Source organism: Anarhichas minor, unplaced genomic scaffold (genome assembly GCF_050575085.1).
Source record: "Anarhichas minor isolate MPS153535 unplaced genomic scaffold, ASM5057508v1 ptg000027l, whole genome shotgun sequence".
NCBI lineage: Eukaryota > Metazoa > Chordata > Actinopteri > Perciformes > Anarhichadidae > Anarhichas > Anarhichas minor.
The window spans coordinates 14316783-14334739 of record NW_027466473.1 but is presented as its reverse complement, the minus strand read 5'-3'; the positions used below and the strand labels follow the sequence as shown (position 1 = coordinate 14334739).

General features: G+C 40.7%; 1 protein-coding gene across 1 annotated transcript in view; it reads right to left on the bottom strand.

The window, feature by feature from the left end:
• cadm2a (cell adhesion molecule 2a) overlaps positions 1 to 14181 on the bottom strand; it is a 34308-nt gene extending 20127 nt beyond the window's left edge. Inside the window, exons 1-6 of the mRNA XM_076102166.1 lie at positions 14142 to 14181; positions 10319 to 10456; positions 7465 to 7473; positions 1369 to 1530; positions 808 to 898; positions 522 to 700 (exon numbers count right to left, since the gene is read on the bottom strand). Of these exons, the coding sequence (XP_075958281.1) occupies positions 522 to 700; positions 808 to 898; positions 1369 to 1530; positions 7465 to 7473; positions 10319 to 10456; positions 14142 to 14181 (619 nt within the window). The remainder of the gene's footprint in view (positions 1 to 521; positions 701 to 807; positions 899 to 1368; positions 1531 to 7464; positions 7474 to 10318; positions 10457 to 14141) is intronic.
• Positions 14182 to 17957: the final 3776 nt, after the last annotated feature.

The window sequence follows — 17957 nt, the reverse complement described above, 5'->3', positions numbered from 1 at the left end:
TTCCCTCACACTTAGTCCCTTTATCCCCCACCTCCTCTGGCGTTACTAGGAATTACTTATCCTTCCTGGTGATATTCCTGACAATGCAGCACTAAATTCTGCCACCCTCACACATTTCTCTCCTGTGTGTGTGTGTGTGTGTGTGTGTGTGTGTAGGATCTGGGACGCAGGTTTATTTAAGGAAAGGCGTTGGTGGCATTTGTGTCACCCAAGGCCCTTATTCTCCCTGTGAGAGATGGTACCACTAATCACTCCGAGCACTGATACAGTATGCAGATCGGGATGTATTATAATCCTGGTTTTTGCAACAGAGTTTGGAGCTATTGCCTGTGAGGTTCATAGTTTCCACTATTTCATGTAGCATTATTGGAGTCCAAGGCATCCTGCATTGCAGCTTTTTCCCCCTCATCCGTATGACGTTTCAAATGAGTAACTGATGAAGATTTCTCTCCGTTTCTTTTCATTTTCGACTTGACCACACGAAACACAATTACCCACATCAGCCTTTCCTTTTGACTCACCATAGACGTAGAGCACATATTTAGCACTGCTGGTCCCTAGGTGGTTGCCGGCTTCGCAGCGGTAGGTGCCATTGTCTGTCTTGTTGAGTGAAGTAAAGGTGAGCTCCCTCCCCTCTACAATCATCCTGTCCAGGTCAGGAAGTTCACCCCCGTCCTTTGTCCACATCACAGGATCTGGCCTGGGAGGTGAGAGGATGTGAAAGAGAAACAAGGTATGATTCATTTTCCTGTCTGAAGCGTAATATAAAAGGCTGACATAAACTAATACAGAATTTGAGTGACTTACGAAGGGTTTCCTTTGGACACACACTCCAGCTTTAAGTACTGACCCTCCTGGGGGACTTCAAGGGAGTGGATAATCTGCACACGAGGAGCATCTAGGAGAGACAGAGAGGCACGAAGTGAGGGCTGACGATCAGGATTACATACATATCAAGATAAACATCCCATAATTTACTTAATATTGGGTCATGATTTAACAATTAACTAAAATATTCAAACCCAAATGGTTAAAAGCATCAGACAAAAAAGGTTCATCCCCTTGAAGAAAATCCTAGAATTTTCAAAATATGATTGAAATATAACTATTTAAGACGTAATGTAAAAAAGAACTGTAACTTATGATATGTCATTATAAGAACATTGTCATGATTCAAACAATGGAGTTTTTCATGAATGATAAATTATCAAATTCTCTTTGCCATCCAACAGGATTCTGCAGCCTTAGAAGCATTCTTAGCAACTTCCTCTTTAATGTAATTTCTCTTTTGTACACTGTGAGGTTTCACAACGTACACTCCATGTGTGTGTGTTTGAGTATGTGCATGTTTTCAGTGTGTTCACTCACAGTGGACCTCCAGTACTTCTGTGGCTTGCTGCGGTGTCTGTGTGAGTGCCACATGGTCCACTTTGCAGGTGTAGGCCACTCCATCATCATTTCTGTCCACGTGCAGCTGCAGAGAGCTCCGTACTGTAAATGTCTTCCCACTTGCATTCACCTCTTTGGCACCTTTGGAGAAAGTTGCATACTGTCACAGATGCAGCACATTTATCTTGCAAGGTGTGAGGGCCGCACATCAATGTGATGCCCCTGTGTACGACAGGCCCCGCTTTACCACCACAGCCAGACTCTACCAAGGTCTTCTATCCATATATCCCAGTATCCTTATATTGATATCTTCATCACAGATCAAGGGCATTTTGGAGGAATTATGTATACAACTATTCCTGTAAGAATTCTGCACTAGAAAATGCTTTACACAAAAGACTGAATAGAAAACAAACAAATGATCAGATGAGAATAACAATTCCAGCTCACATCACACATCTCCCAGGATGCTGCCTTGGCATCTGTACAGCACACGACCCATTCCAGACTCTAACAAAACCCACATGCCTCACTTCTAGGTCAGTGGCTCTTTGAATGTAATGTGCATATTTACACCCTAGGCCTTTTTAAACACCTCTGGCCCCAACTACTATCTTTGCCTGTGGCTTTCTGGGCTTCACTGCTCCCACACAATGTCTAAATCTCACCAAACACTTTCCTCTCCCTCCGACCCATCTACGTGACAACCATTTCCAGCCTCATTGGGACAAAAACATTACCAGGGCCAATCAGATCTTTGGCAATAACTTCAATCAGCCTAGTTGCAAAGAATCATTCTACACAGTCCTCTCCATCTGTACAACCTGCTCTCAGAGCTATCCCTGCCACGCCTGCCTTGTAATATCCATCCACACAGCTGAGTTACCTCTCTGTGTCCATTAACACCCTAATCATTGCCAAGGCATTGGAGAACTCCTTCAACCTAGCTTCCTAAAATTATCGACCGGAAATTTGGCTTGCTCCTTGAGCACATCATTCCACTTATTGCTTCATTTGCCATCCCCACTGATATGGGCCTTAGATAAGCCAAATTTGTTTGATTGACGTTCCAGGACCAACCCTCATGACACCAATCTTCGACCACCACTTTAATGTTCTTGTAATTTTATTGGCTCACAATAAATCATCATCCCTGAAAGCAGTGATGCCTAGTAAGTAGAGAGGTCCTTATAACAAGAAGGTCACAGAGTTGACTTCCTCCGCCCCCATCAAACTGCCCTTGAGCTCGACACCTGGCCCTGGGTGCTCCGTGCTCAGTCTAAATGACCAGAGTTTCAACGCCAAACAGAATGACAGTCCAGTACTAGACTTATATTCTCTTTACATACCCAGACCACCTCATTAATGCTTGCTGTTTAACACCCTCCTAGATGTTAAAAAAAAAAAGAATAACCTTCTGGATTCGGGAAACGTCAAAGTCCGATAGTGATCCTCCACAAATTATAGCAAAAAACTTGAAGAACTGTAACTGTGTTCAGGTACCAGACGACATTTAAGGATGCCAATTTTTGACGAAGCCTCAGCCTACGCATATGACACGAATGTTCTCCGAAATTCAGAGACTGTTAAGTACGTGTTATGCAACACAAAATGACCATCCTCCTCCAGACTACACACATGCCAACATTCACAACTCACCACCGCTAGCTCTGCTTTTACCTACGAGCTGTAACTTAATTTGTAATACGTAACCACCCCCAAGCAGGTATTTTTAAAACATTCTTCTCACACACATCTTCTCAACCAAGTCTTTTGGGGCTTGATGGTCTGCTCACATCATGCCAGCAGCATGTATTTTAAACCATGTCAAGCCTGTTCATTCCCACTCCTACAAGGTTTTTTTCATTCTGGTAAAAAAAAATACTGTAATACTGCATCCAGCTGTCCAGGCTTATCTCTTCATTCAGGTGTTGCCCTGCTTTGTAAAAATGTCCTTTTTTCTTTAATCATCATAACAAATTCAAGAAGGCTTCCGTGTATGTAGAGTCTCTTTCTCTGTCTTATGCTGGCCACCTTTGTTTGTATCTCCTGAAGAGACTGTTTACGCTCCATATCCTTCTCTCCTCTGCGCTCATCTGCTCCACTTTCTAAGCATTCCACCCCACTGTCTCCTCTCCCTCTCCATTCTGCCAATCAACCATTGTCCTCAGTCGCCCCCCCCCCCCCCCTAACTGAGGCAATGAGCCCGCCTCCCCTAGAGATGAATGACTGACAGCTCTGCAGTGTTAGCAACATCCACACAGACAACAAGGGAGAGGGGGAATGGCTGAGTTTCTCACAAAGAAGAAATAGAAGGCGGCAAGAGAGTGAGAGAGAGTGGAGGCCTAGAGAGATGGGACATCTCATTTCTAATCTCTTGGCATGCTTTAGCGGTTGCAAACATTCTCCTACTATTTTTATTAGTTATTCCACGTCCTCATAGACTGCTTCTCCCTGCCTCCTTGTCTCTCCATTAGTTAAACTTGTCTTTCTCCGTCTGTCTGCAGTAGGTTCCTCCCACAGATGTACTGTTGTGAAAGTAACCTTATCCTCCTTCTTGTTAAATTCCTGTATTCTTCTGTTAATATTTGTATGTTATTCTTGAGGTTAGTATTGGGGTTAACGGTTGGTTATGGCTTGACTGACTTGCCCCCCAAAAAATTGCAATTGCACACTGACGCATCTGAAAAATAAAGTCACTTGATTTCAAAACGGGTATCCTAACAGCTGTTTCAAATTCCTCTGTATTTTTGTTTGTTTGTAAAGTGTATAATAACTTTTTTTTTAAGTATGCCAATTCAAAATACTTAAATCTCAATGAATCATCCTGAAATGTGCAACTAACCTGATGTTCTGACTCTATTTATTATTGTAGGTTGGCCTTCAGCAAAAGAAATAAACCCACAGGATTATTTCTAAAAGTTAGTTCATAATACTTGTATTCAATAGAGAAGCTCACTTTCTGTATAATTATACTGTGTGATTATAGTGTCGAGACCCATTTACACTCTTAAAAGCCTGATGGATTCTGATTGCATCTGTGAGATTCAGGATAAGAGGACTACAAAACGTGCTTGCACAACGTTGGAGTTCATTAATGTCATTATTCGGTCCAAAGTCTTTTTAGATCCACTTTGAGGACTTAATAACAGTTGTCCAACAGCAAGTAATACCTCATTGTTACAATGTGTCAATCTGCATGCACTCAATGGCTTCTGCACTGTTGTGTGTAAACAGGAGTGTGGGGGAGAGAAGGTACTGTATACAAAAAAAAAGCCTGGCAGTATTTGTCTGTGAGGTAGGTGCTGCTCACAGCTCTGCATCGTTGGCGCGAGCCAAGACATAGCCTTGGAGGATTAGAAATGGAAATGACAGGCGTAAAAGTGTGAGAATCTGACCCTTTTATGCCATTTCACAGGGGAGAGGAACGACCCAAGAAAAAGAGGATGGGGGGGAAAGAGAAGAAAGACAGAATACTGCTGGGGTGGCGGAGGAATCATCAACAACGGCAACAGAGTTGACTAAACCTGGCAGCAGGGGTCCGGGGGCTGACTCAATATACCCTGAACTGCATCCCATCTGAGATTTAAAACAATTTGCCTGTGAAATCGCCTGTGGGTGAGGGTGAGGAAAATATATATACAAAATGCTCATTTAGATACAATAAAATTCACAATGCAAACAGAAAATAAAATGTTGCCAGATAACTACCTCGTCTGCATGCTTTCATTTGTCTGTCAGATGAGCTGCGCAGCAATAAGTAGGGCTTAACTCTGAAACAAGAGCACTAATACACAGCAGGCTCCAGCTCCAGTGAGGTGCGGAGATGATATAGTGTGCCAGCCACTGTCTTCTCACATATTCTGGCCACCCTGCAGCGTCAGGGAGATGGGCCTGTTGGCTGAGCTGTCTTACCAGTTCGACTCTGCACTTATCTGACGGGTGACTATGACCAGGGAGCACTGTTGAGTTTCTATGGTATCAGTGCCTGGCAGACCCGTCATAATGTCCTTTCTGACATGAAACTCTCTGAGCATTTACAGCTGAGAAATGTCTGCTGTGGATACTGACGACAGGTTTTATTCCGCCCTCAAAGGGAGAGGTCTGATAGGTCTTGGTGCCTTGGCATTTAAAACTGGACAGGTGCTCCACCTCCAGGATGTTGCTCTTAATGGACATAGACAGCGGGGGTAGCAATCTGATCTTATCTTCTTTCGCCACAGTGCTCAAGTCTAACTCCGTTAACCCGATCAAACACTCTTATGATGCCAGAGAAAGAGGATCAAGTAGGTACGCCTCTACCTTGGCATATTAAATGAAGGTGAAACAAGTTTAAAGAGAAAGAAAGACAGTGGGGGTGGCGCATGAGAATTTTAAGCTCAAGATAATTCTGCTCTTCATTTTACCTATCTTGTGGTTGAAAGGTTTGACAGAAACAATTGCAAGTTGTGATGCTACAAAGAGATGTAAAAAAACATAAAACGAGAGAGCTTTACTTTATCTGAACCCAGTGCCTTGATGTTAACTAACATACCAACAGATTTCAACAGAACTCATTACAGGCATGTGTGCAAGTTGTGCTTGTCCGACACATGTATACAGGGATATAGAGGGTGAATATGCGTTTTTGTGTGTGTGACTTAGACATCTTTTATTCATGCCACTGTGACTTGCAGGAGCCATCTTGAAATTACATCTTTAATGGTCATCGATCCACACAACCCCAGGGAGCTGGATAGTATAAATGCAGTCCCAACACAGACTTTTGAAGTAGTGTGCAGCGTTGTCGAACGCTGTCGAAATGACTGAAAAGATATTCCTCTTTTAAGTGGAAAACGACTTTAAATTCCTGAACTTAATTCTTATTTTAGTGTTCACAATGTCACTAGCAGTCTCATCAACTTCAACATCATCCTCTTTGAAATAAGCTCCAGGAGCTATAGCCTATTCACTCTCCTCGATAGTTCTCTCCAGAGCAAACCTTAGAATAACGATGGCCACCTTATTCTGTTCTCACTCAAAGTAGTCAAGGACAATTACCCACAAATGAAGAGAAAGCCAGCACAATTTGAAAAGGTTTGTTCAGTCACTATTCAACTCTTTAGTGTGCGGGCAGACTTGAGTGATAGCGTACTGAAGAGTCAGCAGACAACGACCGAAAATAATGCAAGTTATGTCTGCAGTAATAGTTCCTTGTCCTTGACTAACAACTTTGACAACAGAATAGGGACGTGGCCGCACAGCGAATTTGAATCAGATCTTTGTGTTTTCTTCCTTAAGCCCCGTTGGAATAGAGTTATCGCGTAACACGATGAAGCAATAACCTCTACAGTTTAGGTCAGGGAGTACGATAATACTAGTCTGATAGCGAACATCCCCACCCTTATTTGAAATAAATATTCATTTCATCTCTGCCTCGCTTGGTCTCCACTCAGCTCCCTCTGGTTCAGTGGTGTGTAAACAAGTGCTACATGTGGTGATATTGGCAGAGGTCTCTCTGGGTTACGGTGTGTAACTGAGATAGAAATATATCATTACTGGGTGGGGACTGAGGGGATCTGGGGGACAAAGAGACTGAGAAATAAGAATATTGGATCCTCACACACAAGCTTATGTCCTCACATGCAGGCTGTCTGCTCCATCTGTCTGTTTTGCTCACACACATAAATACACACACACTTAGCATAGGGTGTCCGTTAACTGCATGCGAATGGGTGATGGACTGCTCCAGTGGCTCTGCTGGTAATATAATCTTCTCTATTCCCCCAGATCCCACACCAATATGTCACAATTGTCATTTATTCCCAGCATGGTCGCCCACAATCAGATGGCTTTTCACATTGAACACACCCTGATCCTGTCAGGATGATGAACACTCCAGTTGCACTCACATACACCTACACATGCATGCATACATTGTGTATTAGCCTGCGTTGCTCTTTTGTGTTTGCTTTCCTTCATGTTTATTTATATTGCCTGTTATAAAAAAAGTCAGACCGCTGAAGAGTGGCTTGCACGCAAATAAACTCTATTGGTGAGATATAGAACAAGTCGCACTGACTGTGTCTTGCTTACAATTCACGTCTTCCTATTAATACAAAAAAAACTTGACCAAGTAATGATTTATGGTGTGACAAAAAAGAACTACTGTGTAAATGTGTCAATCACAATCTCACAAACAGATTTTTTTCCTGAACTAAATACCACCTGAATACGTCTGACAAAAGCATCACACTGACTGACGAACTGCTAATTAAAAACAGACACCTTGTCAGGAGAGGCAGGGTATTAATCAAGGAATCAATGTGTCCTTCACCTTTGAAACCAATAATTTCTGTGGTGTAATAAAAAAGATAATGGTGACAAGGTTAACCACTAAGGTTTGATGAGAGATTTGATCAGAGGTGATCATTTGTGGTGTTAAAAATCAGATTGGGATTTTGTCTTCACTCTGTCAAGAGTCAAAGTGTGAAGTCTGAATAGACGTGATGAGACAAATTCAATATTATCTCCCAACTACAGTTAATCAAATGGAAAGAAAACCATGATATCTGCTTGAAACTGTGTGCAAAACCAGCATTGATCTGGGCTTATCTGCTTGCTTATCTGGACCCTGGTAAACCCTCATGTGAGATAGCAGGCTGAGCTGTCTGGGCTTATGCCGGGGTAGAAAGGGTGTAATGGCACACACCGAGAGAGCTTTTCAGTGAATTCAGCGAGGGCCGAAACATTACCTCTGATCGAAATTCTTGACCATTCCAACAGCAGATCTGACAAGAATCTTCTAATCTGACATTTGTATAAAGTCTCAAGGTTCTGCTTTCTGTTTTGGGACAATGTTACCGAGACTTCTTTTACAAAAAAAGAAATCTCGGTAACAGTCTTTCTGGGCAAAAAACTACAACCTTGTCACAGTGAATAATATACTGATATGAAATTGTACAAGACCCAAATTAAAGGGGGTAGTGTGCCAAGTTAAGGAGAGAATTATAGCATCTGACCTTAATGAGATGGCGTATCCTCTTGAGACTACCTTCACTTCAAACCACCAAGGATATCTCTGACTACCTGTTAACTTTCTGTGGCAAATTGAAAGAACATTATGTCCTGGCTAGGTTTCCATTTGCCTTACAGGGAGCTCTTCTCTCAGTCGTGTGCCACTGGGAGAAGCCATAATCACCCGTAGAGACACAATAAGCCTGTAAGGAAAAACACCCACTCTGCTAATTAGTATATATATATATATATTCTTCTATAAGCTTCATGTTCCTCAGAAAAGCAACAAGAGGAACTGTAAAGTGGAGTGACAAATTACTATAATACATTAGAGAAAAACATGGTGATTAGAAAAAAGTTAAACAACCAAAATGCAACTAGAGGAACTACTCACAGACATTATTTAATGAGTGAAATATGAATGGGATTATTGTTTGTAGAACATACAAGTGTGAGAATGTTTATAGAGATTCAACTATTCCATATGATAATAATGAATAGTGATAATATGTTTTTAATAATGAAATGCAATTTGTAATGTTCTACATTTAGTTGAGCATTTAGGATGTGCAACACCTGGCTGCTTGTTATTCCCACTGCTGAGTTTCAGTGATCTGTCGGGTTACACAAAGACTTTGACGGTGCCTCTGCAAACCAGTATTGTTTATGGCAGTTCTAATACAACAAAAATGCAATCTGTCATTCTCAATCCTATCTCTTTGTTTACACATGCAGTCATTTGAATTAGAAAAGGGTGATTTGCATTTTGTTATCTGCCTTCAATCTACTTTGTGAAACAGCATAAAGACCTTTGTAAAAAAGTTCTGCAACTGTGCTGATGATCTGTGACAGTCTGCCCCACTGGGCTTTACATTTTATTTGATACAGAACCACATCTGTTTCTCTGTTCCTCAAAGAGCTCATCTCGTCATTTCATGTCCCTGTCTCTCTTTTCTTCAACATTTTTTTTCTCATTCTCCCTCTCTCGCTCCTGTTCAAACAATTACAAAGCCGATGGTTCATCAAGTAGAACAGAACAGGGGCTGGGTGGAAATGAGGTGTGTATTCCAGTCAGTGTGATTTAGAACTGCCCTCTGATAACAAGGGAGGTTAATGTAACGGTCTCAGGCCAAAGGACACTTGCTGAATCCACTCTATTAGAAACAACTTGTTCGGAAAAAGATTACACCGTTGAGACATCGGCTGCAGCAGTTTCATGGTATCAGTTTCATGAAAAAGACTTTCAATGTATTCTATAACACAAATTCCTATTTTCTGGTACATTTGCTCTCTGTTGGTCTGAGCCATGCTGCAATGTGATAGTCAATAGTTTTTAGTGCCTGACAACACAGTGGAGATTGTGGGCCTAATGGAACGGTTTAACATAAAGGGAAGTTATAGCATGGTATTGGAAATATCAATAAATCCGTAAATATTTTTTATTTCAGCAACTTCAGTAATAGCACAGAATGATTAACTTTATCTATTTAAAACTACAGTAAATAACTGAACTGCTTCATTGAGAAAATGCTCACAATTACAAATATGTAGTCCAATTAATAAGGAAAATATTATTTTTTTTCTAAATATCAATTTGCCATGTTTTATAACAACTAAGGTGAAACCCTTGACACATTGTCTGAATGACATTTAGGGCTGTCCTTGACCAAAGAAATTGTTTTCTCGACTAGTTGATTCGTTGATTTAATCACATTAAGTTTCTTGGAAATAAGTCATTCAGCATAAAAAATTCTCAAAAAATAAACGACTTACCAACTAAAGAAATGTCAGTCGACAAAAAACAAAATGACTGATTTGTTTACAAATGAGTCGACTAATCGACTAAGAGGGGGCAGCCCTGATGACATTACACATGAGTTTGTGTACCCAAAGCAGTGATGCAGATGTAAATGCAGGTACAGATGTTACATACCTTTGACCTCCTTTTCATTCCTGAACCAGCGCAGGTCGGCAGCGGGCTTGCTGCCCTGAGTCATGCAGGTCAGAGTGATGTGGTCCCCCTCCAGAGCGGGCTTCGTCAGGCCATCGATCTCTGGCTTCTCTGGCACACCTGAAGGATGGAATGGGAAATTACAGCGATGGAACTTATTTACACACTGCGGAATGTCATTATGCAACAATAATATTGTTATGCCTTATTGGAAATTCTCCTCTGGCTTGCGCTCCTGCAGGCAGATTAGAGAGCAGACTACAGAGCAGCAGCCCTGAGCAGCCCGATAATGCATCAGGTAGGACTCTTTCTGACACAGCGGCGACTGGTCTCTCTAACCACTGGACCGTCTTCAAGGGTCAGTTCACCAAAATTACAGAGAAGTATGTTTTCTCACATACCTCTAGTTGTATCAACCAATGTGTTTATGATTAAATCAGGAAAATATTAACGAGAGCATAAAGTTATTCGTAGATTTAGCCTCTGAATTTTGCGCTCAAAATGCACCAGATTGCATTCAACTTTAAAATGTAGAATATTTTCAGAAAAAAACTCAATTCGGCACCGCTGGCATCAAGTCGTGTCGATTTTCTTTGGCCAGGTTGTGAAATATCTGCCTCAGCGCAATTACAAAAGAGGTAAATAGAGTTTTGCCTGGGATGGTCACAGATCAGAAGATTTGGTGTGAACACTTTTTTAATAGCACCAGGTGTAAGTAGACAAATATGTTTTTGTTTGTGTGTATATGTGTGTGTTTGTATAGGTGTGTGTGTGTGTGTGTGTGTAAATGTGAGTAAGCAAAGGCTTGTAGTCACAGAGGAGGCCACGAGGTTGTACAGAAAATGTTAATTACTGGCCTTTCCTATAATGAGTGTTTTAGGTGTGTAGAGGCTGCCCTTCTAATGTCAATGAGCAATAAGTCTGCCTCAGGCTGAGAGTCTGAAAGGTCTGTCAGTCAATGCCATTGACTGACTCTGGCCTTGTCTGTCTCACCACCTCCAGTAAGGTTTATTACCAGACTCCTGTTTTCTGTTTACCATCCATTTGAAGGAAAAAAAAACCTGCATCCACAATCCTAACAATGGCTGCTGCTTGGTAAATACAGCATACAGTGATATCTTCCCCTCCTCAACTAACTAAATCCTTTACGTTTTTTCTGTGCACGTTTGTTGAATGCATAGGTTTTTAAGTGTGTGAAGTGTCTCTATATCTAACTGAGTACTGCGCTGCATGTATAAGTATGGGAATGATTAAGTGTGGCTTGACTCAGAAAAGTGTTTGATGGTTTTTCTCCAAGACTGAACAAGATCAACAGATCAAATACAATGTTAATTTTATACAGTCACGTTCCCCCTTGGGTGGTTAGAGGCTGCTAATCCGTCTCTCTCTGTTTGTATGTGTGTGAATGTAGAGGACTGCGGGTCTGTTTGTTTGTATGCTCATTTGTGCGTCATGGATCTGTTTGTGCTTTGGAGTATCCATGTGTGCATGACTGTACACATTTATAAAAGATGCATTTAATACAAAATACAGAGAGGTAATTTCTTTAAGAAGTTATTTAGAACTAAAATCAAAGTCAGCTACTATTACTAATAAGAACAATAACTGAGGGTTAAGTCTGTCATGTTGCCAAGCTAGCTGCATGGCAATGTCGATCCAACACTTTGGTCCAGAAATACCTATTGGATGGATTGCCATGGAATTGTGTAGAGAAATTCATGACTCCCCAATGGATGAATTCTAATGACTTTGGTGATTCCATGACTTTTCCTAGCACCACCATGAGATCTGAAATGTCTCACTTACTCTGAAATTTGTTGCACATATTTGCCCCTCAGGATGATATGTAATAATTTTGGTGACCCCTAAAAGGACCAATATATGACATTCTGAACATTAATATAGCAGCGAACAACTATAAAGATCCATAAAGATCCAGAGGGGTTATGTCTACCTGAGCAGGGATGGAAGTTGCTCTCCCTCTGTGTGTGTTGTAATCAGAGCCTCGCCTTGCTTTGTTTATATATCCGGGCCGTCCGCGCATGCTTTTAGTTCATGTTCGTACATGTGAGCGTACCCCACTGATAGGCTCATGGCCGCCGCTCTGCACTGCTGTCATATGGCGATTGCAACTGATAAAGCCCTATATGACGACATCGTTGTGGAAGCATATAGCACCCACCCTCCAGTTACCCCTCGGGTGTTAGCTGTCAGCACTTTTGCCGTTGTTTGCACTGTTTGCACGTTTAGCACTGTGAGCATGTTAAGATCCTTTAAGAGGCAATAGAAATGCCCCCAATCTCGTATTATCTTTCCACACCATCAGGTCAAATTTGAATTTTTCCAGTAATTTGTTTTCCAACCAAATACCTGCAAAACTAATGCCATTCCTATTAGCTTCAGCTGTTCTTCATGTATAGTTAAATTATGATGAACCAAAATGGTAAACATGATAAACTCCAATTATACCTGCTAAACTCCATCCTGTTAGTGTAGTCATTGTGAGTGTGTTCGAATGTTAAACAGTTAGATCAAAGTACTGCCTCGTCGGTCGTGTTGTACCATTACTATCTTCATACCCAAGAGTTCACATTTCATTATTTCACGCTTCAAATCATGTAATTCATTTCTAAACATATTTATATTGTTTTCAAAATTGTGTGTGAGCTAAAAGATAAACACATGTATACTTATTCACAAATGTATGTTGAGAAGATCTGAATTTGAGGCTCAATTCAGTTTGATATTTTGTCCAAATCATTTTCAATGTTTTCTTGTTTTCATTCCCAGCACACTTTCCTGAAGCAGTGGCAGATAAAACCAGGCCATTCACAGGCCATTTTGAATGTTGAATAAATCTCCCTGTTTCCTGGCTTGCACCATTAACTATTGTTCAGTATTGCAAAAATAATTTCCCCCATATCCTGATTGAGCAGTAGCCTTTAATGTCTCTAATTCTCTGAATGCTTGTTAACACAGAGAGCCTGCTAATGGTCCCGGAGTGCACTTGGACATCTATTAACATTAGCGAAAACTAATTGGCAAGATAATAAGCCCAGTGGCAGGAAATGAGAGAAAGTTTGTGAGGGGCGATGATCACAACACAAACATTACTAGAGGGGCCAACAGTATGCTTTTATTTATCTGCAGATGCTGGCGTAAGCAACGGACGATTTGTAACCACTGTCGATTCGTTCATTTTAGTTTGTCTTAAAGGAGAAAACAAAAGACAGAACCAATAATGGTTTGGACTGAAAAATTAACCAAAAAGCATAACTAGAAAGCATTCAAAGCATAACCTCCACCAAGGATGCACAATTGTCTAGAGGTGTTATTTTTACTGGGCCCATCTAATGTTTGGTGATATATTGCTCTTTTAAGGTCTTAAACTTACACACTAAACAATTATACTATAGACCTTTTTCACAGCAGACATTAGAATGTCCCAATAAGCTTTTCCAAATAGACAACATGCACAATGTCACAAACATTAGCCTCTGTAGACTTGTAAGGCATTGCTACCACACGCAATGTGATTAAGTGAGCGCCCTCGTCTTTCTTACTAATCTACTAATTTTGCCGTCTCTCCAAATGTGTAATCCACAGTTGAAAGCAACGCCTGTGCTTCAAAGTAATTCGGGGAAATGTAGGATTTTCTTAACTATGGTGAACCAGGCGGGAAAGGTTGAGGTTGAAGGAAGGTGTGCGCAACCACAGACTGATCTTAAGTAACAGTGAATTCACAAATGAACATTTCCATTAAGCAGGAATTAGATACTATACCTAATATGAAATCGGTACTTACCAAGAACCGTCATGTAGGCTTTGGCTGTTCTGACAGGCATGGTGAAGAGAGAACAGGTGTACATGCCTTCATCCGTCAGCGTGACATCACTGATGCTAATGGTCAACTCTGACCACGACGCATGCACCAGCTCAATCCTGTTGTCCCTTAAAGCTGGACAGAGAGACAGAGACAGAGACAGAGAGGGAGTTAGTCAACATAAAAAAATAAGAAACGGTGTGTTACTTGATGTCCATTCTGTACATTTTACTTCTGTGGGGGCACAATATGCACACAGACAAACAGTGAAATAGACAGAGAGAAAGAGAGATGGGGTAGACAAGGCACATTCACCATGTGCCTTGTGCAACATGAAAAAGAGAGATCAGTGATATGCTACTTTGCTGCTCTATTGTATGATGCTGAACATGTGCATAGTGTTGAAAAAAACAAAACAGTGCCATGTTAACCACACACAGCATTAATTAATGCTAAACTTGGTGGTATAGTATGGTTTTTGCTCGTGCCGAAATATGTAGGGCTCATTTCCATTTTATGCTTTGACATGAAAAATAGTACTTGAGGTAGACAAACCACGCTGTGTTGTGTAAGTGATATATGCACAAATACATTGAAATGAATAAAATAAAATCTAAATTCTAACTGAAACGGGACCTCAGACCACCTCTATATTGAAACACACTCATACCATTTTCTGTGGTGGAAACCCTCGCAGATATTTTACTTATATGAAAATGTAATCTTACAAAAGACATAACAGGAATGAAAATCAATACTGCAATAACAGGCTGGGAAAAAGGCCAAATGAGAATTTTGGCAAGATGTGAGAGTTGAAATGGATTTGCTGAAATTGGATGGCTTGTTGAAAGATACTCCATGGTCCTCAAAGTATAGACTTTGTACTTCTTGTCTGTGATACAGTGGGAGCAAGTTTTCAGAAATTGGTAATACCTTGAACATGATATAATTCATGCCTGTTGTATCCAAAGGGGTGCATTGTGACGTACAAAACAAAACCACCGAAAAGGCTGACTTCTACTGTAAAAAGACAATATGTGCATCGTTGAGTGCGATAAAAAGTTAATCCATTCTGTGTCTGTGGCCTTGGCTGCTCAAGCGAATTATGCAAGCCTTCCTTTTGTACAACACCTTTCTACAAACCTTATTTAATAGGAACAGCTCTCCATCAAAGTGACTCAGAGAACATCTCGTTCAAGTGCAGTGTGTGTGTGTGTCTGTGTGTGTGTGTGTTTGTGTGACTGTTTGGGTTCAGCAAAAAAGATTATTGATCATCTTGGCACATTTGTTGATGTTTTCTTTCATATGAGGCTACATGAAAGAACATTCTTATCTTATGGTAATTTGGGATAAATCCCATAAAAAGTAAAGCACCCTGGTTGTGTTACCTCTCTACAAAGACTTGAAGAGTAAAGGCCATCAGACAGTCTGTTTGTAGAGTACTTTAAAGAATGGCTGGCTGAATGGTAAAAATGATACAAGAGGTATCTAAAGAACTGAAACTGTGTTTCAACATCCTAAGGCTTTCAGTCAGCATTACAAAAAGTCTCCCCCCCCATGGTTTCAAAGTTTTCAAAACAATAATTTTTTTTAAAACTACAACACAAACCTCAATTAGTTTACTCTATATCAAACACTTGAGTAAATAAAAAAATGTACCTACAAAGTCAATTAACTTTGAAAAGAGCTTTAAGGAACTTGCGACAATGAATGGTATTGCCAAAGGTCTCGGTCTTACATTTGATTGATTGAATCAATGGCGACTGCTGCAGTAGATGTGTTTTTACCCACGTACGTCTGGAATTTGTCAGTCACTGGTAAATGTCTATAACCCTTGAGGTGACTGTGAAGGAGATATTGGCACACAAGCTGCATTTCTTTTCTTTTTTTCTTTTTACAGAGTCTGTGTATGCATTGCTGCAATGATCATGGAACTGACAAATGTAGAAAAATGTCAGCGAGCACACTATCTCGTGTCATTTGGCCTGCCAAGGGATGGATAGCTTTGCTTTGCCGGTTCCACGCTAAACACCTACAGTAAATGGCAGTAGAGTTGTAATCAGTTTGGCTAAACGACAGCTGCTCTCTCTCGTTTATTATTGCATTTGTTCTGTCCCTTCCTGTCCCTCACAACACCGGTTATCTCTACAGGCTGTGTACTGAGCCTGAGCAGGCGTGACACGTTGATATGAGCACATGCCATATCTTTAGGCTTGACACTGGTGACAGTACATTCCTGTTTCTGTGTGTGTGTGTGTGTGTGTGTGCGTGTTTGTACGAGTACACATCGCCATCAATGCAAAACCAACAAATTAGAAGTAGTTTGACTGCCAGTTCAGTTAATTCAGTATGTATGCACACAAATATATAAACCTTGTCCCCTTTAAAAAATAAACTAAGACAAAGAATAGATTCTCTTTGCCTCTGTCTTTCCTTTCTGTCACTTTCTCTCCTTCCTCCAACCCCCACAGACCTCATTCTGTCGGCTCAGGCAGCTCCACTAACCTGTGAATGTGTACAAGTTAAACAATGCTTCTTTTCAACAGTTGTCTTATTTGCTTTGGGCAAGGAAGTATGAGCAGGCAAATGTCTGAACATACATCCACTGTGGCTGGCTGGCTGGCTGTCGCGATGCAGCTCTACTTTCTTCCTTCCCGCTCTTCAACAGCCCATTGTGGGAAGTTGTTTGTGTGAGACTGAGGGTAGTGGATAGATGGATAGTGCTTTGACTTCTTGGTCAGCTTAAGCAAGGTAACGAGAACTCAATGACCTCAAAAGCTGTGATGACATTGCGTCCGCATTGACAATGAGAGACGAGAGCCTAATTGAAACGTGACTTGGCTGAAGCAATTGCGTTGAATAACTGGTAATATCAAAACTACCCCTCATCACCTGCATGTTGTTGAACACAGATTATAAAAAGATAATAATCTGAAGATTCTGATCATTTAAGTTAGAATCTGGATTTAGTGATCCTATAATGCTTTAAGTGTTGTTTCATGCAAATTTCAGTGGTTAAAGGCGGCGATCAGGATCATTTAGATGCCAAAAAGCAGGATCATCCTGATCCCCCTGGAAGGCTGGATTTAAAAAACAAACAAAAAAACATGAAAGGCGTTGCGCATAACCGTGAAATAGTGATATAACTGGTAAATATGCTATAATACGGTCAAAATACAGAGAAAAAAATGATTTTTTTTCATTTAATCAAATGAATAAAACCTTAAAAACAAATTCTCACATGGTCTTATAGCCTATTTGTCACACTTAATTTAAATTGGAAATAAACATTTAAATAACCTTGATCTACTTAAAATATCAAAACCAAGATTTGGTAATTTGTACACTTGCAAGATTTTACAAATGTAGACTGTGAATCTGTCTCAAAGACCATGCAATAATATGAAAGGAGTGAACACATCCACACACACACACACACACACACACACACACACACACACACACACACACACACACACCACTCAAATTCTTACAAGGATTTATCTATTAAATGAACAACAAAGTCTTCTATCTTTTCCCCTTCTCTCCCTAGCAATGCAACCTCCCTTTTCTCATTCTACGCCCAGTGAAAGGTTGGATATCGACGGAGCGAGCAGACGAGAGGTAACGCATCCTTTGCTATTTGTCTGTGAAGGCGCTGCAGCTGCCTGCCATCCATTAGACACTATTACTGCTGTCAGTCCAGAATGTGTTCAAGGAGGATGTTATTGTCGACAACAACAAAAGGTGGCGGATTCTACTAACTATTCTACTAACTATTCTACTAACTGATATCTA